Source organism: Paroedura picta, chromosome 2, assembly GCF_049243985.1.
Source record: "Paroedura picta isolate Pp20150507F chromosome 2, Ppicta_v3.0, whole genome shotgun sequence".
NCBI classification, from domain to species: Eukaryota; Metazoa; Chordata; class Lepidosauria; order Squamata; family Gekkonidae; genus Paroedura; species Paroedura picta.
This window is the reverse complement of record NC_135370.1, coordinates 127306063-127332431: the sequence shown is the minus strand read 5'-3', so window position 1 is coordinate 127332431 and position 26369 is coordinate 127306063. Positions and strand designations below refer to the sequence as shown.

At 44.4% G+C, this 26369-nt stretch overlaps 1 protein-coding gene across 9 annotated transcripts in view; it reads right to left on the bottom strand.

Moving 5' to 3' along the window:
* GALNT16 (polypeptide N-acetylgalactosaminyltransferase 16) overlaps window positions 1-26369 on the bottom strand; it is a 203869-nt gene that overhangs the window by 94564 nt on the left and 82936 nt on the right. For all 9 annotated transcript variants that reach the window (XM_077322589.1, XM_077322593.1, XM_077322594.1 and 6 more), the window contains exon 2: window positions 6151-6326. In XM_077322589.1, coding sequence (XP_077178704.1) covers window positions 6151-6326 — 176 coding nt within the window. The remainder of the gene's footprint in view (window positions 1-6150; window positions 6327-26369) is intronic.

Sequence of the window (26369 nt, the reverse complement as noted above, 5' to 3'; positions counted from 1 at the left end):
ACAGACCGTTTATGCACTGGGAACTTCACTGCCCCAGCTCCCGTGCAAGAGCACAAATCAGGGGTGGATGAAGTGCACCTGGCCAAATGCTCAGGAAGTGGTGCAGGTGGGGCAACGTGCCACAACTAAAACTCCAGCCTGTAGCCTGGCATGAAACCTCCAGTGCATAAATGGTCACATAAAAATCAAAGGGGAAAGTAATGGTTCATTCATACCTCTACTTCTCACAGGACTGTAAAGCAAAGGTTAAGAGCTACCCCAAAGGAGGGACACAAAAGTCAGAGTGCAAGTCTCAAATGTCACAAATGGTAAAGAGGACACCATTTTGAAAATGCTCATAAATCATTAGTGACTTCCCCATTGCATCTAAGTACCACTTCTCACTAAAGATGTTCTACGGGCAGGTTGTGAGTTTCCCATTCTCATCATTCATTTACCTGGCTGTCTAAAGTGCAGAAGCAATTTGTTGGAGAGAAGAATGGAGTTTCTTGTTTCTGCTTTGGCTCTACACAAAAGAAACCAAGGCTATTTTTATCAATATAAACCTGACATCTGGGCCTACAGCCAGCCTTTCTTGCTAGGTGGATGTTGCCACATTTCTGGGTGGGGATTCAAAGTGATACATAAAAAATATTTCTAATATTCAACTGAAACTTGTCTGACTATGCCCCCCAAAGGACACTAAGATCATCCAGCACAAACAAATAAGTGATCCCTGACCCAAAAGAAGTATGCCTGGCCTCAACCAGGGCCAGGTCCTTTCCGGCCCTGGTCCGGACCTGGTAGAATGATCTTCCAGAATAACTAAGGGTTCTGACGGAACAGAGTCAGTTCCACAGGGTCTGTAAGATGGAGCTCTTCCTCCAGGTATTTGGTTTGGACCAATGCACATCAGGACAGCTTTGGTTAACAAACCTGTGTTAACCAGAACATGATCAAAAGTGGGTACCTTGCACTTTCTGTTCTGTAGCAACAGAAAGCCAGTGTGATGAGCAGAGAGTATCGGCTTGAATTCTGAGAGGTCCGGAGTTCTTGCAACAGGGCATGGCCGAAGACAAATGTAGGAAGCCAGTGCAAGAGGGCAAGGGGGTGTAAAGAGGCAGTATATTTGGCCGGTCAAGGCTACTTTCACAATTCCTTTTCCCAAGAGCTATGAAAGATAACCAACCATTCTGCCCATGACTTATTTGAACTATACATTACTATAACATTTATTACAATTGTTTTATGGCTATTACTAAACTGCTGCCATTTTTTATCCCAATGTTCACTGCTGTTGTTTTATGATGGCTCTAAGTGACAACTATTTTTTTCCACACAGCATTTTATTACTGTGATGGAGGCCTTTTACTGCAATTTTAGAGCATATAAAGAAGCTTTGATGGAGGGTAAGTAGAAGAACGAGGATCAGGCAAAAGGCATATTACATATATTATCGCACTAACTCACATTTTCTTTCTCCCCCGCCCCTTTAAAATGCCATTAACACTACGTATTACTGAGAAATTGTAGCATTTGTATATAGAATATTCCCTCAGGAAGACATGTTCTGTAGTTTTTGGCTAGTTCAAATAATATCCAGAACAATAGCACTCTGGAATCCTGACCAGTGTTATATCTGGATAAATACACAGGTGGATAATTCTGTCTACCTTGTCATTCATATAATCATAGATGCATAGTGCTTTTGAATGCCACTCCTTATGGAATCACAAGTAGGCCTGTGCACGAAGGGCCCAATTCAGCCACCTCAGCTTCGGGGCCCATGAAAGTCAATGGTGCCACAGACTATAATAGAAATTTTGACATTCCCGCCTTTCCCAGGACCAGGGTGGGGTGAGGTTTGAGGTACAGCCTTGAAGCTTTCAGGGTAGCTCTAGAAGGCTCTTCCCTGGACTCCCCTCCATATTTCAAAATGGTCAGTCCAAGGGATCCACTTCTAGGTGCTCCAGAAGAGGGTGCCCCCAACCCCTCCATTATATCCAAAGGAGAATCCACCTCATAGGATATAATGGAGTGGATGGGGTCACCCTCTTTGGGAACCCCTAGACATGGGCCCCTTGGACCAATCATTTTGAAATTTGGAGGTGAGTCAGGGAAGTGCCTCCCAGAGCTACCCTGAAAGTTTGGAGGTTGTACCTCAAACCCTCACTCCCCCAGGCCCTGGGAACGGTGGGAAGGCCAAGATTCCCATCATTGTCTATGGCATCATTGACTTCCATGGGTGCAGAAGCGGCAGAGTCCTTCAATAAATGAGTAAATTAATATAATTCCTGGTTTGTTTGTTTTTTTGGGTGGGAAGAAAACTTTCGAGAGGCACACTTTGTTGAATGAAACATTCTTTTATTTCTAGCATCACCCACACGTGTGTCTGCATATTTGATGCTCCAGGGAGTTAGCAATTTAAAAAAAAAGTAATTCTCATTCTCGGGAACAAGGGAGAGGGAGGCGGAAGCAAGGGCGGGATTCTGCAGATGACTCTAGCGTGTTTGAGCCTCCATACCTTCCTTTTGCTGGTTGCCTGCTGGTTGTTCTCCATAAACTAGCACTTTTTAGGGTGGTGAATCCACTTTTCGGAATTCCCGGCAAAGTGCTTTAAAATGGAGGAAGTAGTGAGAAGTTTGCTGCCCAGATGCAGGATGTGGGTGATGTCATGTGGAGGGGCCGGAATATAGTGTCTTCATTAGGTAAGCATGAAGCTACATTTATGGCGTGCTGAAATGCTCTGAGATTCCACAAAGTTTTATAGCCTGTGCTCACATACTCTATTCTGTCCTCCCCCTCCCCCTTCTCTTGTATGTGGAGCTTGACTGGAAAATTCTCAGTAAATCATGCTCCAATTTGTATACAAGAAGAGAAAAAAGAGCTATTTCTTTGTAGCCTGCTTCTTGTTACCTGAAGGAGTCTCAAAGCCACTTACAATCACCTGCCTTTCCTCTCCCCACAACAGACACTCTGTAAGGTAGGTGAGGTTGAGAGAGCTCTGATAGAACTGAGACTAGCACAAGGTAGGAAGAGCAAGAGGACAGTGCAAGCCCAGCTCAGTGCCAACAGATCTGGTTAAGTTCAGTTTGTCTTAATATCTGAATCCAGTCTAGAAGACCAGCCATGTGTTACAGGCATGTGGATAACTCACAATAATTATAATAAAACTGACTTCTCTAAGCAAGTATGAAAATATCTTCTGGTTTTCTGAAGTAGAATAATTATTGAATTCCCAGATCGCAAACACAGACCCTAGCATAGACATTCCAGAGCCCAACTGCAGGCTGTGTCAAGTTGTAAGAAGAAGAAGAGTTGGTTTTTATACCCTGCTTTTCACTGCTCAAAGGAGTTTCAAAGCATCTTTCAACTGCCTTCCCATCCTCTCCCCACAACAGACTCCCCATGAGGTAGATGAGGTAGAACTCTGACAAGACTGCGACTACCCCAAGGTCACCTACCTAGCTGTATGTGGAGGAGCAGGGAATCAAAGCTGGCTTAGAAGCTGGCACTCCTAACTTCCAACTTTTAATTTTAGAATCAACTGAGGGCCAGCATTGAGCTGAAGGGACAGAAACGACTTCAGAACCAGTAACACTTGGAACTCTAACATTTGCTCTCCAGATACCTTTCTGCTGTTCCTGTATTGTAAAACCTTCTGCTAGTCCTGGCTTATTTAGACAGACCTGCCAACTCAGTTGCTTTGAACAGCAGCCTAGTAGAGATAATAAAGCAAAGCTACAGGACAAAGCCTTTGAATGACTGAATCTTATCTACTACTTCATCTCTTTCATATAACCTTCTCTCTTGATACACATAAATAAGTGTGAACTGGTAAGTGCTGAGATGCTTTCCACTAACATTACTGCAGTAGCTTACGATTCAGTGGAGACAGCAAGGCCTTGCATGATCTGGAGATGGAGGTGAGGTGGAGAGAGAAATTTATATCACTTCTTAAACACCTGCCGTTTTTTCCATCCACTTGCAAGGAATTTTAGAGAAATGCACTAAAGGAGTACTTAGATTCCCAATTGTTGGCCTAGAGACGAAGGCTTGCTAATTTGTTTATTTCTGTTTGTGAATGCATCGTGCAGTGGAAATGTGGGCAATTACTGGAAGATACAATGGCAAAACAGAAGCATAGCAACAGAACACAATGGGGGAAAGAAGACTGGCAGCAAGCTTCTAAGAAACAAAGGTCTAAACGTTAAAAGAGAACTATAACCATCAGATTTAAAACTGCAGTCATGGGGAATGTGCTTGATTCTCTTCTTTCCAACCTCAACTGCTATCCTTTCAGGGGAATAAAAATCTACCATTTCGTCAGTATATATTGTCATACCTAATGAAAGGAACACCACGTATAAAATCATATCCCCAAAATGGTCTCCATAAGCACCACGTCATCCACCAACACCTTTCCTGGTGTCCACCAACTATTTTTAGGAAGTGGGTGGAGACAAGTAGAGTTGTTGCTCAGCAAGGCGTCTGACTGATTGCTGAAGATCTGATTGGCTGTGCATTTTTTTAAAAAACGTTGTTTTGGTAGCAGATGCCACCACAGCACAATGATCTACTGTGTTACTAAAGTTAAGCTGTGGCAATCGTTTTATGGCTGGCTCCACCTCTTAAGGCAGCCATTTTGATGCTGTGTCCACCGAACCATGTCAGAATTCCAAATGTGCCTGTAAGCTCAAAAAGGTTGGGGAGATCTGGTATAAATGAACAAACTTCCTCTGAGGTTTTGACAGACTTAAATATCATATACCATGCAGGGGTGTACATTGGAATGTATTTCCCAGGGACGTGCTCATGGGTGATATACTTTTAATATTTAAAAGTGTATCACCCAATGTGTCAGCCAAGCATGTTCCTATGATGAAAGCAGCTTTCTCCAAACAGGTGCTCCATGCCAACACAAAAGCTTGAGGCCTCCAGGCCTCTTTTGAAGCTGGTCTTAATCCACTGAAATGGAGGAACACTAAGACTGATTCTATTTTGGAGATGAGATAATTTAAGGAAGGGGTAGATGCTGTAGCATCCATGTAAGTCATGTGCTACCAGGCCCCAAATGGGGGTGGAGAATCCCCTGTTCCTGAGTCCTGCCCCCTGTGGCTGATCAACCGGCTGACAGGGGAACTTAACAGCAGTAAGTGGAGGTTTAAGCTGGCATTGCTGGTGATGCAGTGATATCACTTCTGATGTACACAAGAAATGATGTCACTGTGTCACCAATGACGGAGGGACAAAAAATTAATGGTAAAAATGGCTCCTACAGCCTTGATCAGATCAGAAAATATACATAGAATCCAAAAATCAGAAGCTGCTTCACAAGAGACAAACCAGCTTGGTATTTACCACACTTTATTTTGATACTACAACATTCCTCATGCATGTTTAAAAGTTAAAATGTTTCCCAATCTTAAAAATATCATATATAGTGTTGACAAGCCACAACCCCAAGGAAGATGGATATTAAATTTTGATATTGCAACAATAACCAGCAATGCAAAATGTTCAGGTGTAAAACTGGATATAACTAGAAGAACAGGAAATTGTTAGAAACAGGAAATGGGCTCATTACAATTACACCACCATATTTCTAGGGTCTTGTTTAAATTAAAATTGTTACTTCTTATATAGGGAGGTGGGCTCTTACTGCAATGGGGAGTGATTTTCATCTCTGCACAATGAAGTTGCTTCCAGCACGAAGCTCTGGAATCGCACTGAGATGATACTTTAGCAGTCCCATAAACTAGACTTCCTTCACTAGTGCTAGAACATTGCCTTGGTGCAATGCCAGCACTTCCAGGTCGTACTGGGATTGACATCATCATCTGCCAACAACAATTGCCACCCCCACCCCATTTTGCTAGCCTACTTCCCCCTGACAACGAGATGAGCATCAGCAGGTATCAAAAAAAATTATCTAGAGTTTGACTACCATTAGAGAACACCTGGTACACCTGTTCTTGTGGGATGTGCCACATTCTCCTTATTTGCATGTTAGAAAAAACAACTCATTTAAAGACAAAAAAACAGTTTCTTATGAAGGCATCCAGAAATAGCTTTTATTTTCAGTGTTATTACAATGCAAATGTCTCAACAACTGGCAAAGATACTCCCACATAAGATAATTATTGCAGATGCTGTGGTATGACATGATACCTGTAATGCCTGGTGTCTCGAATGGGCCGGTCACTGCTCAGTTTGTCACTCTCCAACTGGTTGAATGCATGCTGCCGGTAAGGGTCTTCTCCGGCCTTTAGCAGCTTGGATGACACATAAGCCTTCTCATCGAAACCCCGGAGGCCATCTTTTTCTGCTTGTGGTGGTCTAGATACCTGAAAGAAAGGCAAAAGTCAGGCCTATGGGGAAGAGGGCTTTGTAGGACAAACATGCACATGTAACCATTTTCTACAGAACAGCCACTACGATGAAGTGAAGACTGAGGATTTTTTGGAAGAGGATAATGTCTGCAGAAACATCTTTACAGCACAGTGATTATAAGTAGCCTGGAAACTTGGTCTTGCAAAAAACAAGAAAAAGGGGACAATGTTTCTAATTATATTCCAGTGATTGTCTAGAAAGAAGGGGAAATCATGTGTGAGGATTTCCATTTTGAAGACCAAGAGCTGAGCACCCCAAATATTTACAAGGCATTTATGAGAGCTAGTAGTCTGCCTTTGTACTAACTTTTATTTACTAACACTAGTCAAAACATCACAAAATAATGCTTGCAAGCTTCACTAGACTGGATGTTTAAAAAGATACACAACCCTCCAAAATGGTGCCCCTATTCTTCATAGTTTCCAAAGTACTAAAGTCAGTAGAAACAGAAGGTGGGGGCATTTCTGGAAGCCCAGCAGTACCACTACAATCACAGAGTGCCCAGCAGAACCCAATACCATTGCAGCAATGTCAGATGATGTCAAGCACAGAATCACAGTCCAAGCAAAGGGTGGGGTTGGAAGTCTAATAAAACCAGTGCAATATACAGTGTCAAGCAAACCCAGTACCATCATGGCAGTGTCAGCTGATGCCAAGTACAAAAATCACATCCCAAGCAAGGGAAGCCCAGCAGAACCAGTGTCCCACAAACCCAGTACAATTGTTGCAATGCCAGCTGATGTCAAGCACAAAATTACAGACCAAACAAGGGGGAGTTGGAAGCCCAGAAGAATCAGTGCAGTGTACAGTGCCCAGTAAATCCACTGCCATCTGTTTATAATATTAACAAAGGTTTATTACTATGTTGTTGTTGTTGTTAGGTGAGAAGTCGTGTCCGACCCATCACGACCCCATGGACAATGATCCAAGTCTTCCTGTCCTCTACCATTCCCCAGAGTCCACTTAAGTTTGCACCGACTGCTTCAGTGACTCCATCCAGCCACCTCATTCTCTGTCGTCCCCTTCTTCTTTTGCCCTCAATCGCTCCCAGCATTAGGCTCTTCTCCAGGGAATTTTTCCTTCTCATGAGGTGGCCAAATTATTTATTATTATACTACTCCTAAATACTCTGTCCACAAGCAGGGTAGGAATGAGAAGGTCTTAAGACAAGAAATGAAAATAAAAGGGGGATACAGAAACATTTGATGAAGGAAGGCAATAATGAATAGGAAATGTGTGGAAAAGAGGGAGAGAAATTAAGAGAAGGTAAAGTTGTTTTATCTGGCTAATATTTTGCAATATCTGGCTACAAGGAAAGGAAAAGTAAGAAAATAACCTGCAGGCTGGCCAATACTATACCAACTACCAGCATGCTGGCTTGGTTGTACAATCTATCAAGCAAGTTTGCTTCAGACTTGGAGAAAGGGAAATGTAGCTGACTGTAGTGCTTTTTGCTATTCACAGACTTGTCTGAGCCCTTAGTGGCTGCAGCCAGAACTGCACTTTAAAGATGCAGCATGACTAGATGCAACATGCTGGCTTCAAAGACCTTGTACAATCTGCGCCCAGGGTGGACCATACCCCACCCTGTCCTTGGTACACATGCAGCATTTATGAAAAACAATTCTAAAATAATGTTAACTAAGATAAGATGCCCAGTTAATAACCTATTAATGTGCTCATCTCTTCATGATTCAGCTTTCTTCCTATTGCTTTTTGAAAATGAAGTGACTATCAGTAAGTCACCAGGTCATTAAAGTTTCAAGCAACCAGATAATCTGAAGCAGTGTCCTCTGACTCATGAAAGTGCATACTGAAATAAATATTTATCTTTAAAGTGTCACTGGACATATGTTTTACTTTGCCACAACAGACTAACAAAGCTATCCCTCTGTAATTACTATAAATGCATAGTAATAATAATGTGTTTCTCTGAATATATTTTTACCTACCCATTAGATATAAATGTCAGTTATTTTCTCTGATATGTTTTGACTCAGGCCTCGTTCAGTACCAGATTGGTGTAGTGGTTAAGATCTGTGACTTCTTATCTGGTGAACTGGGTTTGATTCCCTGCTCCTGGACATGCAGCCAGCTGGGTGACGTTGGGGAACAGCTCCTGTTAGAGCTGTTCTCACAGAGTGATTCTATCAAAGCTCTCTCAGCCCCACCTACCTCACAGGGTATCTCTTGTGGAGAGAGGAAAAGAAAACTGTTGAAAGCCACTTTGAAACTTCTTTGGGTAATGAAAAGTGGGGTATAAAATATGACTCTTTTTCCTCTTCTTCTTTTGACAGACATAGCTGGCACCCTCATGGGAACACTGAAGGGTAGGGGCAATTTCTGCACCAAAATACTACTGTACAGTAATTTACAATAGGACTAAGGGATCCCTAACCCCGGATTTACCATCTCATGTATTTGTTATGCAGTAAACCAATGGTTCTCAACCTGGGGGTCAGGACCTCTTTGGGGGTCAAACAACCCTTTCACAGGGGTCGTAGAAGGTTTCTAGTAGTAGGTACCCACTGCTAGTAACTACAACTTCCCTTCCTAAAAGTATCAGTATCCCCCTGACTTCTGAAGAGTCTGAAGCACATTTTATCTCACACAAATTAAGGAAATCCTCATACCTGGTTTCCTTTGGTTCACTGGACCAAGTTCCGCCTTTTCTCTTTAGAATTCTTCCCTCTCCTTTGGCCTGAATTGGGAGTATCGCTTCACTGCCCAAATTCACTCTGCCAAAATATGTCCCAGTTCTCCAGTCACAGTGTAGATCAGCTTTTAGTACAGACTATTTTATTTAACTACCATTTCTCCTCAAATCAGATGCACAGCTAAGTACCTGATGGTTTCACAGTAATTATAGCATTTGTATTCAGGGGAACTTGCATTTGCTGATGAAATTACATTGATAAACCAAGGTGCATGCCCAGTTTTACAAGTCCCTGCAGCAGCAGACAGACAAGCAGCTGTCCATTAAGTTGGTCAGTTTTCCACCCAAGGTATTGTCCACTCATTAGCTTAGCACGAGTAAGCACAGCCATGACTTTACCTTCTCCATAGCAAGGCTTTTCTAACTCCTTAAATAGCTGCCAAAATGTGAATTTAGCCAAGATGCACCTGGGGCAGATTGCACACATCTAGGTACGACGTCCTTGGTAATAGTAGCCACAGCAGTTACAGGGAAACTACACAGCTACTGTACCCAAGTAGAAAACACCAAAATGTTAGGTGCTGTATAGAAACTGTGATTTATCCCATATTAACAAAGGTTATCCAGGAAGCACTGAATGAAATCAGTGTGAGCAAATGACAAGTATTTGTTAAAATGGCAGAAAAAGCCATTTTCGAACCCCCTATTAACTGCTCACTCAACCCACACAGAAGAGAGAAGGAGGAAGTGTATGAAATGCTCCCCAGTGAACAGCCATGAAGAATTCATCCTATTTTGATTCATCAGATAACGCAGAATCACATTTTTTCTTCCAGCTCTATGTGTCCCAAAGCCTCTTCCCCCCACTTCAACACATTTAAAAATAGCTTATTTTCCAAATGAATGTTCTACAACTGACAGTTCAGTAGAGGATAATGGAAACATTTAAAACCTGTTCATATGGTTGTAGGAGGGCAAAATACATGAACAGCTTAACAGTTTTTATCCCTTCTATTATACAGAAGGAATTTGGTGGGGGGGGGTTTGGGGGGGTTATTATTATTATTTGCTATGGGAGTGATAATATATGTGTCAGTTTTTCCTCAAACAATGCAACCTTGTTTGTGGGAGGGGGATCCTGTCAGGCTTCATAGACCAGGGAGTTATGGGCTAAAGCAGGGGTAGTCAAACTGCGGCCCTCCAGATGTCCATGGACTACAATTCCCAGGAGCCCCCTGCCAGCATTCGCTGGCAGGGGGCTCCTGGGAATTGTAGTCCATGGACATCTGGAGGGCCGCAGTTTGACTACCCCTGGGCTAAAGACTAAAGTTATGGGCTTTGACTGCTTATCACCAAGCAGTGATTCACATCCAGTCCGTTCTACATCCTCCTCATGGGGCCGTGACTCCTTCGCCTTTGATTTATTTTATCACATTTGTAATCTGCCTTTCCTGCAACGAAAGCAAGGAGGGGGGTGGGAAAGTAAGGAGGGTTATCTCATATCCTTACAATATTGTTGGTTGGATAGACTAAGGGCCAATAGCCTGGCTACTATTTATCACTTAAAATTAGGGCTGTGCAGAGCTCTGATTTGCACTTTGGTCCTGGAATGGGAAAAGTTTAACTCTTGTCTTCATCCCAATAGGTCTGGAGTGATTCAGATTTCAAAGAGGTTGTGGGGCAAAAGCATTTAAAAATGAATCTCCCATAGTGCTCCTCACACCCTGAGTCAAGTTCTGCATAGCCACAGTTAAGTTTATAAAAGGGGGGGGGGGGAGAAGAATCAGAGCTGAGCTTTCTCAACATCATATTGTACGCAGCTATGCTTCCCAACCATATTCTACAGGATTGCATCAGTGCTGGGGTTTCTCGTAGCCTGAAGAACATTTCAGGGGTTTCTCAACAGTAAAAAAAATGAGAAAAGATGGGTTAGAGCAGGGGTAGTCAAACTGCGGCCCTCCAGATGTCCATGGACTACAATTCCCAGGAGCCCCTGCCAGCAAATGCTGGCAGGGGCTCCTGGGAATTGTAGTCCATGGACATCTGGAGGGCCGCAGTTTGACTACCCCTGGGTTAGAGTGTTCAACAAGAAACTGTAAGACTTAGGTTCAAATATCACTCTGTCATGTAAAGTCACCACAGGATCCTGAGTCTTCAGTGTCTTCAAAGATCACCACTATCTCCACCTTCCAATACAACCCCCATGTTTTCCAAAGGTGAGGCCAGATCAGGCCAGACAGGCCATGGAGGGGTGGGTTGCCACCTTCCACACCTTCCAAAGGTCCAGCCAGGAAGGCTATGGGGGATGGGGTTGTCACCCCCACACAAACTTCCCAAAGGTGAAGCAGGGAAGGCTCAAGGGTGGCTGCCTCCCTCCCTCACATCTCCCAAAAGCCAAGCTAGTTGGGGAAGGCTGCTTCTTTCCCACCTACCCCTATATTTCCCAAAGGCCAGGCTGTTTGGGGAAGTCCATGGGGGGTGGTCTGCCTCTTCCTACCTACCCCCCATCTCCCAAAAGCCAGACAGGGAAGGCCATGGGATAGTTGGCTGCCTCCTTTCCACCCATCCCCATTTCCCAAAGTGCAGGCTGGGAAGAAATCAGTCCCCCTGGAGAAAAGGGCTACTTGGGAGGGGGAACTCTCTGGCTTTGGATCCCACGGAGGTGCAGGGATGTCAGGCTCCAGGTGGGAAACAAAGAGAAATGCTGGGTGGCAGAAATTCCTAGTAACAATAAGCATCAATTTATAAACTTGTCACAATTGTTCCTCCAGTGAAACTATATCATTGATAGCAAAATTTGCTTGAAGAACCAAGATCCTTTAAGTCTGTATGTCCTTCAGTTCAGTTTAATATCAAAGTTCCATGTTACAATAAAACATGAAAACATTGGTTGGCAAAGAACTTATGGAGGGTTTCTCAATTACTGCCTCTATGTCAGCTTTTTTCAACCTTTTTTTTTTACCATCGAGAAGCCCCAGAAATATTCTTCAGGCCTCAAGAAACCCCAAAAGTGGGATATCCAAGTCCCAGCTGGAGGCTAGCGTCTCTGCCACTGGTCAGAGATGCCAGCCTCTAGCTAGGACCTGGAGAACCCCCAGAATGAAAGTTCCTCTCCAGACTGCAGGTATCAGTTCCCTGGAGGAAAGAGCTGCTTGGGACGGGGGCTATGTAGCACTCCCCTCTCCACATGTCCCCATGTCCACATGGTGCCTCTGTGCCCCATCTACAGTTTCCCCATCTTCCATGCCATTTGTTCTCATATTTGCTTTGCTGTGATGGTCTTGGAAAGACTGCAGCAAGACCTAGGTGGTATTCATACGGAAAGGGAAAGTCTACATCTTCCCACCCACATCAGCATTATTTCCCTCGCTTCAATTGTCTGTGATGGTTACCCCCGAAGCATTCTTCCCATCTCAGATTGCAAATTGCAAACCTCACATGACTTATTATGCGTAAATATTCCCAGGGCAGAGCCTTTCCTGGATGAGAACTCCTTCCTGATTGAGGCTAAACTACCATCTCCTGTTGGGGGAATATTTCCAAGAGGGGGGGGGGATCAGGTAGGGAGTGACTTATCTGCATGCAATTTGAGTTGATTAGCCCTCTTGGCAGAGTGCAATTTAAACCGATTGGCCCTGATTGGCAGAGTGCAATTTGAGCTGATTGGCTCTCATTGGCAGACTGCAATTTGAGATGAGTGGCCCTCATTGGGCGAGTGCAATTTGAATTAATTGGCTCTGATTTGGGAGAGTGCAATTTGAATTAATTGGTCCTGATTAGCACAGTGCAATTTGAGCTAATTGGTCCTCATTGTCAGTGCAATTTGAACTAATTCATCCTCATTAGCAGGGTGTTATTTGAACTAATTGCCCCTCATTGTCAGAGGTCAATTGAACTGATTGGCCCTCACTGGCAGAGAGCTCTGTCTCTATTGGCGGCACATCACCAGGGAGGGCCAATCAGGTAGTGGGTAAGCAGTCAGTTTGGATTTTATAAGGTTTACTAATAGTGGACACAATGCATGTTTGATGCTAGCCTGCTTATAAAATAGAGATTTACATTTAAACACACACAAACCTACCCATGCATCGGAAGGAAGAAGGATCTCACCCAAATATCCATGTGAGGAAGTTTAGAAGGAACTAGTTTACAGGGTTTTTTTACAACCTCCTCCAAGCAGGGAAGTGCCCAAAACTTGGCAGCAAGGAGTCATATTTACAAAATCTGGGCTAGACAGCAATGGGCTCTCCCTTTTGTACTCTGCCCCACCTTTCAAACTCAAGTGTGGGTGCATAAGCTCCATGATGAGGAAAGGCAGAACCTTTTTTAAAGACCTGAATTTAAACATAACACTGAACAGAAATGCTGCTCGCAGGACACAACCATTGTATGACCATTGCATTTTGAAGAAATATGAAAATGATGAGGGGAAGGTAAGCATTGCTATAGGAAAGCCATAGCCCAAGTTTCAGAGTGCATACAGAATGTCGGCACTGACTGGAGTGCATAGCAGCAAATGAATATGAGACGAGGCCAAGTAATGAACATTGGAAGGAACAAATTCTGAACTAATTATCCATAAAGATAAAGATGGATTCCAAATTAAGCATGACCCCCGAGGGCCAAACTAGACTGGAGAGCTCTATTACTTCTTTCCCTTCAGTTTCACTGATTATTAACTTACATTCAGCATTTCAAATCGTACTTTCGGGATGGTTTTATACAGTCAATCTGTAAATGCAAGGGAAAAGTTACTACATAGCTTCTACTGTGAGGAGAGAAAAATTCCTGTATTCTGCATGTACAGTCTTTTGGAAAAAAAAAACCACAAAATGTAATTGCAGATTTCAAAGATTGCTGTAGTCCAACCTGAAAGTCATCTGTATTGGGACAACTGTGTTGCTAAGTCATGCCATTCAAGGAAGGGCTGCAACCAGCAAATCAGATGAATCTGGTTAAAGCAAGCATGTATTACCGAGAAAGACTGTGCCTAAATCTGTTGTCCCAGGTCTAAGAGCACCCACAAAGTATTGCTCCTGATCCTTAAATGGGAATACAGTTCAGAACAGGTTGACTCATCAAAGTCCTACTGTCAAACAGAATTTAAAAATGTGAGTCCCCAGTTACAACTTAAAGTGATACAGTCCATACTAACATCTTGTTCTGCTACATGTGTAAGTCAATCCTTTAATAGATCCTAAGTTAAATATTTTATGAAGGAGAGTTGGTTTTTATACTCCACTAAGTTCTAGCCTAAGGAGATCAAAGAGGCTTACAATCTCTTTCCTTTCCTCTCCCCACAACAGATGGGGCTGAGAGAGACTGGCTCAAGATCAGGTAGAGGAATGGGGAATCAAACCCAGTTCTCCAGACTAAAGTTCATTGCTATTAACCACTACAATATGCGGACCCCCTCCTGAAACCGCTAGCCACACTGTTGTTTTAGTTTTTAAAAACTAAATAGAAAATTAATACTATGCAGTGCATCTAATTAGATCCTGGGGTTAAGGCTGAAGGTGTGAACAAATAATCAGAAAAAAAAGCTTTTCAATGGAAGGCTAAACAAGTTATTTTTAATCTCAATAGCCTTTCTAAGGCAATAGATGTAGGCAGGTTTGTAATTTGTCACCTTCAGAGGTGAACCCCTGCCCTCCACCCCAATTTGAGAAACTGAGAAGAGGAAAAGAATTGCTGTAAAATAGCCTCCACAGTGATGCTGTAGGGATTTTCTTTTATCTCTATGGTCGACCACAGAGATTAGGGGAAATTCCTAGAGATACCAGTTCTGCACTGGGAACTTCACTGCCCTGGCTCCCACGCACAAATCCAGGGCAGATGATGTGCACTGGGCCCAAAGTTCCCCTATGCAGGAGCAGGAAGAGGCGGGGCAACCGGCCCCAACTCAAACTCTAATCTGCACCCCAGCGCAAAGCCTCCAGAGTGGAAACAGTCTCAGTTGGATATCATCCCCCACTCCACCTTCCTAAGGCACCATGCTCAAAATCTCCTGGCATTCGGTGATCCAGTGCTAACACCCCAGCATGTGGGTAGAATGAATGGGGGGGGGGGAGGCTCTGCCTTAACCTGTACATGCTTATTTGAATATATGCAACAAACTTAGAAGAATACAAGTGCATGCACGTGCCTGCCCTATCAGTTGAGAATCCTGAACAAAGCATCGTGATAGAGCCCTACATGTACAAGCAAAGTTACTATGCCTGCCTTTAAATGAATGCACGTAGATTGGTGGCAGCACCTATACCCACTTGTTTATTCTGCCAGCACAGGGGGGCCTGAAAAGAGCTATTATAGAAGCTACTCGTCCTCTTACCTTGAATACAATATAATTAGGTGGCATTCATAGATGTGAAAAAATGGCAAATGTAAAGCAAGATTTAAAACATTTAGTTTTGAAAAAGAACAGAACAATAATAAGTGAAATTGGGGGCAGGAAGGGTAAGAAGAACAGTTCTACAATGGGCTGGGGGGAGCTGCTTTAAAATACAATTGCTCTATAGCATTAAATGCCACAAGGCTTATCTAGGAGTTGGTTCTAAATTGTATGCCCCTGGACAGGAGACAAGCAGGCAGGCACTCCTCCATCATGCCCACACTCATCTCCAGCTGAGAGCCCCCTTCACGCCACGTAAGCACGTATATGTCTTTATTAGAGTTCTGTGCTGTTTTTCAGACAGCTGTCTCCCAAAGCATCTTGTGTCCATTTAAAACACCCAGGACTTGTCTCAAATGGAAATAAAGACAAGACACACAAGGGCAGACAAGTGGAGTACAAAGTTCACACTGACAGTGTCAGAACAAAATTGGAATTTATCTCCAGTGGGGGCCAGGATGAGCTTCCTTCACAAGCAGTCTTGTGTGGGGAGGGGTAGTGCTGTAGACTGACTGTGATGCAGGCCTTAGTCCTGTGGCCAGAGGCCAAAGCATCCTTCTCCTTTCTTCTGCAGTCTGAGGGCAGTGGGACATTAAGAGCTTTTCCACATGTGCAAAATGTAGCTGGACAGCCTCCGAATGTTGTCGACATATTCAGGCCCCTCCACATGTTGTCGCCTGCATCCAGAGGCTGCCTAGCAGCTGGCTTGCAATTTCACAATTTTTAACTCATGATGCAGTAAATCCAAAAAAAGGATTTACTACCTTAAAATGTGTGAGCCACCGGTGAACAACCAGAGAGCAACTAGGGGAAAGAACATATGGAGAGGGAAAGGTGCGATAGTCTCAGCAGCTTTGTCCCACCCTTGCTCCCGCCCTCCCCCCTTCATTTCCTGCCCAGCGAGGGAGGCAGATTCCCACCCCTGTGTCAGTTCAACCTCCATTAAGTCTCAATATAGTGTTTTTTTGCTAAGTGCCCCCTTCCCCTTCCCCTTCCCTTTCCCTTTCCTTCCCTTTGCCAGGCCCCTGTCCCTTCTGCTCCTCTTCCCCTCCCCACTCTGCTGGTCCACCCACCTGCTGCTCAGCCATTCCCTTCCACAATTGCCTGGGACTCCTGCCAACACCCTCCCTCCCCAAGCACTTCTTAAGCAGGGGTGCTTCCGCCACGTTGCCAAGCCATCTCTGCACCCCCCGTGCTGACTCCATGCCGTCCGAACTCCCCCAGGCAGCAGCTCACGCAGCATGGAGGCAGCACGGAGGTGGCTCGAACGGTGCAGAGGCAGCACAGAGGTTCTGGTGGCATGGTGGGAGCACCCCCGCTGAAGAAGTACTTGGGGAGGGAGCGGGACAGAAGGAGTCCTGGGCCATTGTGGAAAGGAATGGCTGAGCAGCAGGCAGGTGGACCGCTGTTGGGGGGGGAGAGAAGCAGAAGCGACTGTGGTCTGACATATGAGAGGAGGAAGGGAAGGAGGCACTTACTAAAAAACCACTAGAGAGAGACTTAATGACACAGGGTGGGAATCTGCCTCCCTCACCATGCCCTCTGCTGGCTGGATGTGTTTGGGGTTTTTTGGGGAGGGGGCTTTACCTTCTGTGGCAATACGTATGCATAGCAACGGATATGTATTGCCATGTGCAGGTTTCAATTTTTTTTTAAGTGCTAGACCAAGAAACCTCCGATTGGTTGCCTCCATTGATAGACAGGCTGAGGAGCAGTGAGTTAAAGAACGGGTGGCTCTCTCTTTTGCTTTTTTTTTTTTTTTTTTTGCAGCTAGTGAGGAGGGAGAAAGGTGAGATGCAGCAGCAGGAAGGCTTTAAAGTGTAGAAGGGAGAAATGGCACAATTCACTATTGCGGGTTGGAGATATTGCGCCATTTGACCCTCTGTGTGGAAATGCCCTAAGATAGCGATCCCCAACCTGTGGGCTGCGGACCACATGTGGTCCTTCGACTAATTGGAGGTGGACCCCGAAGGACACCTTCTCTCCCCCCCCCCCAGCCCTTTACAACACACTTCATTGTTGTGGTGTGTCTGTATCTTATTTTGAAGGGATGTTTAAACATTACCATAGCGATCAGAGAGCGTTAGGGCAGTGGTTGAGAGTAGAGGAGTAAACTACCCCCCCACCGGGCCTCAGTAAAAGGCGTTGGGTGGTCCCCGGTGAGTGGTCCCCGACGTTGAGTGGTCCCCGGTGATAAAAAGTTTGGGGACCACTGCCCTAAGAAAACAATTTGATTAGGCGGGAATAAGCCAGTTCAATCATTTACTGCCCACACATGTTTGGTGTGTATTCTCATCTTCCACCCACTGTTGGCCTTCTCTCTTCCAAGGTTGAGAGAGAATCAACATCTTTCAATCTCCAGGAACAGAGTTGGCTAAATGTTTTCCGGGTAGTGGCAGTGGTAACAAGTCTCTTGGAACCATTTAACTTAAGGATAAATTGCCACATCTAATTTAGCCTGAAACTGCAGGTCTTGCATTATTACCACCATTTAAATAAAATAACATTTAGAGTGGCTTGCAGCCAAAATTGTTTTCTGGCATCATGTGCTCAGCTGATCACATAGCCTTTTATATTCTAAGCATCATGAAAAAGGCCAGCATAGGGCTGCCAGCTCTGGGTTGGGAAATAGCTGGAGATTTGGAGGGGTGGTATCTGATGAGGATGGGGCTTGGGACGGAGTAGAACTTCAGTGGGGTGCAGTGTCACAGGTTCACCTTCCAAAGCAAGGGAGCTGATTTATGCCTCCTGGAGATCAGCTGTAATCTCAGGAGATCTCCAGCCACCACCTAGAGGTTGGCAACCCTAGGCTAAAACCATGGCAAAAGCCAAGAGTAGAGTTGCTGGCTACAGCTTTGGAAATTACTAGAGATTTGGGGGCATCGCCTGGGGGGGGCAGTACGGGGGAGAATTCAGAGGAGGTGGGATTCCATAGTGTTGCCCTCCAATGCAGCCATTTCCTCCAGATGAACGGATCTCTGTAACCCTAATCCATGATGCTGCAGGAGGGCTAGAGTGGCACCCCTCATATCTTAGAAGAAGAGCTGGTTTTTATACCCTGCTTTTCACTACTTGAAGGAAACTCAAAACGGCACACAGTGGCCTTCCCTTCCTCTCACCACAACAGACTAACACCCTGTTAGGCACGTGGAGCGGAGAGAACTCTGTCAGAACTTCTCTGTGAGAAGAGTACAATCGGTCCTATGATGAGCCCAAGGTCACCCAGCTGGCTGCATGTGGAGAAGCGGGGAATCAAACCCGGCTTGCCAGATTAGAAGCTGCTGCTCTTAACCACTATGTCACACTCTTAGAAATACTGGCTCCCTAGGGAGTAGATGAGATATGTCTGGTGGGTAGGCCACCCCTGAATCTTGCTGCCATGCTAAACCAAATTCTACCTGCTATAGGACAGAAAAGAGCAAGAGTCCAGCAGAGACTAACTAAAAAAAAATCTTGCCATAGTTAAAATGCTGAAGTCACATCTTTTCAAGGCAGGCAAGCCAGCCTGCTCCTGCCTGACTCACAATGCTTGTTCAAAGTATAAATGTACATAGAAGACGCATGGAAGGAGAAACAGCACCACTACCCTGCCTTGCTAGCTTACTCTACTAGCCCCTTTCCTGTAGGGGGTAACCATGTGGTCTGTATCCCATCCGCCAGAGACACTCATTCCTTTACTGAATGCCCCCCCTGTTCCCCCGGGCAGAAAACCAGCCCCCACGTGGAACCATTGGCGGCCCTCTAAACTATGGAGGATTGCACCAATAAGATAGAGCCTGGCAATTCCTTTTTGCATTAGTTGGCAATGACAGATTGCTGTAGTTATTGAAGCACAGGTTTGTCAGCTTCCTGGTGGAACGTGGGAAAATCCCAGACTCGCAACTAATCTGCAGAATACGCAGATCAGTTCCCCAGGAGAAGACAGCTACTTTACAGGGGGGGACTGACTCTATGGCATTATACCCTGCTGAGCTCCCTCCCCTCTTCAAATGCCACCCTCTTCAGGCTCCACCCCCAAATTGCCCGGAATTTCCAGACCTGGAGTTGGCAGCTCTTCTGAAGCATCATAACAACCAGCACAGGTGAACAAAAAGTGGCTGCAACATTATTGTTAGAAAATCCAGCTGTGATCACCAAGAGAACCTACAAAGCTCATAGCTGTGCATTCTTTCTGTATTCACAACCTGACGTTTACCCATTCACTAGAATTGATGAGCTTTAAAAATGGCCAGAAGGTAAGGCTCGTATTGAGCCAACTCATAAGCCAATAAGAATAGTTTCAGGACTGAGTAATATCGTCAATTTGCATGGACCGAAATGGTCGAAGAGAAACTACATCAAACACAAATCTTTTACACTTTGTCTCACACAAGCCTGAGAAAGGGGAAAACAGGGGGTGCACGGAGTGTAATTATATAATATGGACAAAACAGAAGCAAAGTAGTAATTATCCTGAGAATAGTGGTAATTGCATCAGAAATAAAAGGTAAAGGTCAAAAGAATGAGTAATGCACAAAGTTTAAGCCTTTCCACACGTTACATTAGCATTATCATGCAATTTTAGTACCACAGTGAGATTTGCTCTAGATTTCTAAATAAAGCCCCCCTTCACAAGCCAATATTCTTTTCATTAATCTCAACTGCGGTAGATTATTCACTTTTTTATCGGTTCATCATACATTATGCTGTCTTCTTCCTGCTTGGGCTGATAGCATCAGTAGCCATTATCTCCTCACCACTGCGCAGAGTAAAGATCATTTTCCATTCCTAAAATCCAGATAACTGCACTGTGTGCAAAGCCTGATGCCATAAATGCATAATTTTTAAGATGTTTGGATGAACTTGTGACTTTCTCCAAATGGGGTGCTCAGTCTTACTAGTTCTATAAAAAGGTACAAGGAAGACACAATAAAAGCTTTCACATATGCAAAAGGCTAGGATGATGAGAGACATTCTCTGGGTACTAAGAACTGGACATGGGATCCACACTGATAAAAGAAAGGTAAAGATTAAAACCCGGGAACGACATTCACATCAAAGTAATAACTAGAGAATGGAATTATAATCAGGCTGTGTTTACACTCAGATCATTTCCACACGAGGAATTTGCCCCTGCCCAGCCTGTCATTGTTCATGGGTTTTAATGCTGCCTCATCACAATGTTGGCAGCAACCTGTGGCTGTGCAGGAGTTGGCGTCAGTTTTCATCCCTGTTGTCCTGCGACAGGAAGAAGTGGATGACCTCCATCGGCAGTTGGACTGAGGCAGGTCAGCACTGCTTATGTTATCAGACCTTTCAGCAGCATTCAACGCAGTCGACCATGAGCTTTTAGCTCATCACTTTGCCGATGGGATCAAAGAAACTGCCCTTCAGTGGCTGATCTCCTTTCTTCAGAATCGTAGACAGAGGGTAGCACTAGGAGAGAGGTCATCAAATCATCACCAATTGGCTTGTGGAGTCCCTCAGGGGGCAGTTCTATCTCCAATCTTATTCAATATGTGCCCTCTTGCTCAAGTGGAGGTCTGAGCTGGGTTGTCACCAATATGCTGATGACACCCAGCTCTTCCTCCTGATTGGATGACCACCCTAATTCTCCTACAGAAACATTAGCCAGCTTCCGGGAAGCAGCGACAAGATGGCTCAAGCAGAGTCATCTGAAGCTCAACGCTTCAAAGATGGAGGTCCTGTGGCTGGGCAGGAAAGGTCCAAGCAAGGAAGCGCACCTACCCAACCTGGATGGAGTGCAGCTATCAGTGGCCCACTCCACCAGGAACCTGGGGTGATTCTTGTTGCCTCCCTTTCAATGGAGGCTCAGATCATGACAATAGTGCAGCTGGCATTTTACCACCTTTGCTATGCCAAACTACTGGCACCCTACTTGGGCCCGGAACACCTAGCCAGTGATCCATGTGATGGTCACCTCTAGACTGGACTTCTGCAACTCACTCTATGCTGGCCTGCCCTTATCCTTATCCTTATTGGTCCAGAACGCAGCTGCCAGGGTCCTCACAGCAACATCTTTGAGGTCCCACATCCAGCCCATCCTCCAGCAGCTTCTCCGGCTTCCGGTCAAATTCCAAATCAGGCTTAAAGTTTTGGTTATCACCTTTAAGGCATCACACGGTCTGGGCCCAGTATACTACCACCTCCAACCTCATGGTGGTCCCTGGCCCCAAGGAAGCCCACTTGACCTCAACCAGGGCCAGAGCTTTCTCCATCCTGGCCCCCACCTGGTAGAACAAGCTCCCAGAAGAGATCAAAACTCGAACAGTTCCGCAGGGCCTGCAAAAGGGAGCTCCTCCACCAGGCATTTGGTTGAGGTCAACCTGAATCACCACTTCCCATTGTCGTCGTTCCCCCCACGAGCCTCCTTCCTACGACAATCACTGCAGATCTGCCCAACCCACTGGGCCTTCAGTACAGGTTGATTCAATGTTCTCCCCAGTATTCTACCATTCTATAATGTTGTTTATTGTTATCACTATATTATTATTATTATTATAATACTGAGTTATCTGTATTGTTTCTGTTTCATGTAAACCACCCTGAGCCTTCAGGGAGGGCAGTATATAAATACAATTAAAAAGTAAAAATAAATATTGCTCACTTCTGTGGCAACACAAAAGGGGCTTTTCTCTTGTCGAGTACATGCCTCCATACCAGGCAACGAGATTCAGAGGTGTTGTTTCAGCATTAACGGAAGAGGGAATTGTGGCAGCTCCTGCTCTCTCCATCCCTGTCGGACAAGCTGCCCTTGCCAAACTCCCCTCTTCCGCTCAGCTATTCAAGGCACTCGAGACCCTCCCTGTCACTTGATGAATTTGGCCAGCCTATAGTGACAACCCATTTTTACAAATAATGTAACCAGATTGTTGTTCCCACAACACAGCCTCTCAAAACGAAAGCTCTCTCATAATAAAAGTGGATGAATGATCAACATGTATTGTGAACCTGCCTCCCAACAAATCCGATCACTATACATGCAGCTCACTGGGTTACTCCGTGATTGATGAGATTCTCAAAGACAGCAGCATCTTCATAACGAAATACACAGTAAAGGGAATAAAGCATGATCTAAAATGTAACTCTTGACAGCACCACTATAACTTGAAAAATCCAATATTTATTGTCTTGCCTTCCAGGTCTACTGTCCTGATGTGCTAGTGAAGACAGCCACATGTCACTGAGCCCACAAATTGTGCATTCAAAAGATGTACAAGCTGAGATGCTGCAGCTGAACAAGATAAAGCATCAGGATAAGTGTGGACAGGAGCTGGGGTGTTTAAAATGGAACAGAAGCTGAATCCAGACTTTAATGATTGGGAAATTAGCTGAGCAGTTCACTAAAGACCCACAAATGTATGACCTGTGGGTGCCCTTTTCATCCATTTTCAATAAGGGAAGGGCTGCAGAAGATAAATAACATCACAGTATCACCCTTATGATTTGTATTCCACTGTCATGGATCAAATACTGCCTCAGAGACCTTTGTGTATACATTTTTCTGGCATCCCATTGTATTTCCAAGCACAGCAATTGGTAATTGTTTTCTGTAGACCAACGTGAACAGAAATGCTTCAGCATTAACTGCTGACATTAACTTTGACAATTGGTAGCATTCCTTCCAAAGATAAGACGCCAGTGTGAACGAAGACAAAAATATTTGACTCCATAATTATTTAGTGTTTACACACAAATACATGTATAACACACACAGAGAGATGGGAGATCACAATAACTTGCTGGGTCACCTCACTTTCTCCTATATCCCCTTCCCCACATTATGTACCTCTTTCCCTCTTCCTGCAGCCCCCATATTTTCAACTTCCTTGCTTCCTTCTCTTCCTTTCACCCATCAACCAACCTACATTTTATCTGCCCCCCATCTTTAACTGTATTTATCATTTATGTACTTCATTTATATTCCCCCTATCTACAATAGGATCCAAAGAAGTGACATCATTCTTCTCACCTCCATTACATTTTCACAACAACTCTGCAAGGTTGAGAATATATTACTGGACCAAAGATACCCAGTGAGCTTCCATGGCTGAGTGGGGATTTGAACCCGAGTCTCCCAGATCCAAAACTCTAACCACTACACTTCCATGGAATGATTGCCATTGAACAGTAGCAAGCAACTAGGCTTGGGTGAGTCATACAAGTTACTTGGTGGGGCTTCCAAGCATTGCCACAATGTGTCCTCCCTCAATGGTCAAAACAATCCTGGAAGCAGCCTTACCTTCAACAGACACAAACCAGGGTTTGTAGGCTGTAATACAGTTGTAATACATCACCATTGAGAGCATTTATTTCTTAAAGCGCTTGAGGAGAAGCTCTTTTTCCCTTCCCTATGTCCTCTTTTCCTTTCCTGAACACCCCGCAGCCTCTCTCTTTTTCTTGCCTCCTTCTGCCCACCTGCCAACCTACATTTATCTACCCCCACTGGCAACATTTTCTTTGCTTCAACTCCCTGAGCTCTACCAACCCCCTCCCCACTGCACCACCAGAAGACTTTTTGTGTTTCGATTTTTAAAATAAGCAACAGGTAAATCAACAGCATGAGACAAAGTCAAAGCAATCTATTTCTGTCATCTACTAGTTCCTCTGAATGGCTAAAGTAAGTCTTTTAATTGATGAAAAGAAGCAGACTTAAAAAAAATTTAAAGCTGGGAATTCAGAGGAACCAGTCGAACAGGGCAATATTATTTATTTATTTCAAACATTTTAATGCCACCTCTCCAGGGAATCTAGTCACGTTCGCCTACAAAATGAAACATAATAAAAACATAAAACATTAGATGTTGTTCATCAAAATCCAACCTTAACAACCGAGCTACAGCATAAATATGTAGTGCACTGAGCAGTTTAAAATAAATAACCATTTTCAGGGTAAAACACACTACCAAGACAGGGTTAGAAATGCAGTCCTTAATTAAAAGCCTGGCATTTGGCCTGGCAACTAAAAGACAGAAATATATTCTCTAGAGGAGCCTGGGGGTATTCCATGGATGAGATGCCACTGCTGAAGCAGACCTCTCTCTGGTTGTCACCTGCCTCATCTCTGAAGGCTGGGCATAGAGAGCAGGACTTAGGGGGCAGATCTTAACTGGGTTCTTCGTGTGCCCTGACCTCAAGTCATTTAGGGTTTTAAAGGTAAGGACTGGCTCTTTGAAATGTGCCCAGAAACAAATGGATAGCCAGTGCAGATCCTTCAGCAGCAAGATGATATGATCCTTGTATCTCACCCCTGGCAGTAGCCTGGCTGACACAAATTGGTCCAAATGAAGCTGCCGTACCATATTCCAAGGCAGTCCTATATATAGCACATTACAGTAACTAATCTGGATGTAATCAGAACATGAAGCACTATGTTTGGATCACACTTGTTATAACCTTATTAATTCACTGCTACCTAGAAACCGCCAGTCTCCTTTTTTAATGTCCAAAAAGCCCTCCAGTGGTAGAAGGAAAATGTCAGCCACAAAAGACTGAGGCAAGGACGGGGCAGGAAAAGCAGTGGGGTGTAGCCCCTGAAAAAGCCTCTGCACCCAAAGCAGAGAATCATTGCCACGTGGAAGCAACCCTGGATTTCAAATTAGGATTAAGGATTGTGTTATGCAATCCTAGTTTGCAGGCAGGGAAACAAACTGCAGCTTGCTGACTCACCCAGTTTTGCCTTCACAACTAGCTATGGTTTGCTGCAAATTAGGAACTCTTCAGTGTTCGAGCCACAGGTGAGGAGAGAAAGCACTCCACTCACACAGATCTTCAAGGTTCATTTCTGTGATAACATATTATCCTGTTTCATACGGTTTTAGACTTGCATCCAAGACTATAAACCACTCGAGACATGTGAGTAAAATCGATATGCATCATTCATTTCCTATGGAGTCAAGTGCTCTGGTCATTACATTTGAATGCACCCTGTATCTCAGTGTTCTCCTGAAAACCAATTGTAATGATTTAAATGGGTTGTGTGTATGCATGTGTAAGTGTAAGTGTATGTATAAGTGTATGTGTATGTGTATATGTATATGGATGTATGTATATGTGTATACACACACACACACACACACACACACCCTTATCAAGCCATTTTTAGGCCGTGCACATCCAAGAACTCTACTGCAAAGATATTCCTGATCCCTGCCATCAGATCTGATTCATAATGAAAGGCACTTTCCACATTCCCCAAAGAGGGTTGAAGGTGTTAAATGGTTGTTCTAATCACTTTAATAAATGTGTGACACTCACAGCTAATTAATCTGGAATGATAGCCATACATTTACACAGAAGCATGAGAAAGCTTCTACAATTATTCCTTACAGAGCTTCAGAAAAAACATTTCTTTCATTAGCTCTGAATTAACCAGTGGTAAAAACATGCTAAGATTCATTATAAACTACATATGGCAATGGAGTTCTGTGACTGAAACTCACAATGTGTTGTCCAGAGTGAAAAAGTAGCCACAGATGGCCCTAAATAGATGGGCTCCAATCCTGGGGATGGGGGAGAGGCTCTAGCTCAGTGACAGAGCATCTGCTTGGCATGGAGGAGGTCCCAGGTTCAATCCCCAGCATCTCCAGTTAAAAGGATTAGATCATAGGTGGTGCACAAGACTTCTACTGAGTCTCTAGAGCTTTGCTAGAAGCCCAAACAAATAAAACTAACCTTGATTGACCAAGGAACTGACTCTGCATATGGCAGCTTCATGTGTAATTTCCCTTCATTTGCATTTTATTCAGATCCCGATACCTCCTGTAAAATGGGATCAGTCAAAAAGGCAGATACACATAGTAAAAGGTATCCCCTGTGCAAGCACTGGGTCATGTCTGACCCTTGGGGTGACGCCCTCCAGTATTTTCATGGCAGACTCAATACGGGGTGGTTTGCCATTCCCTTCCCCAGTCATTACCATTTACCTCCCCCCCCCCCGCCCCAGCAAGC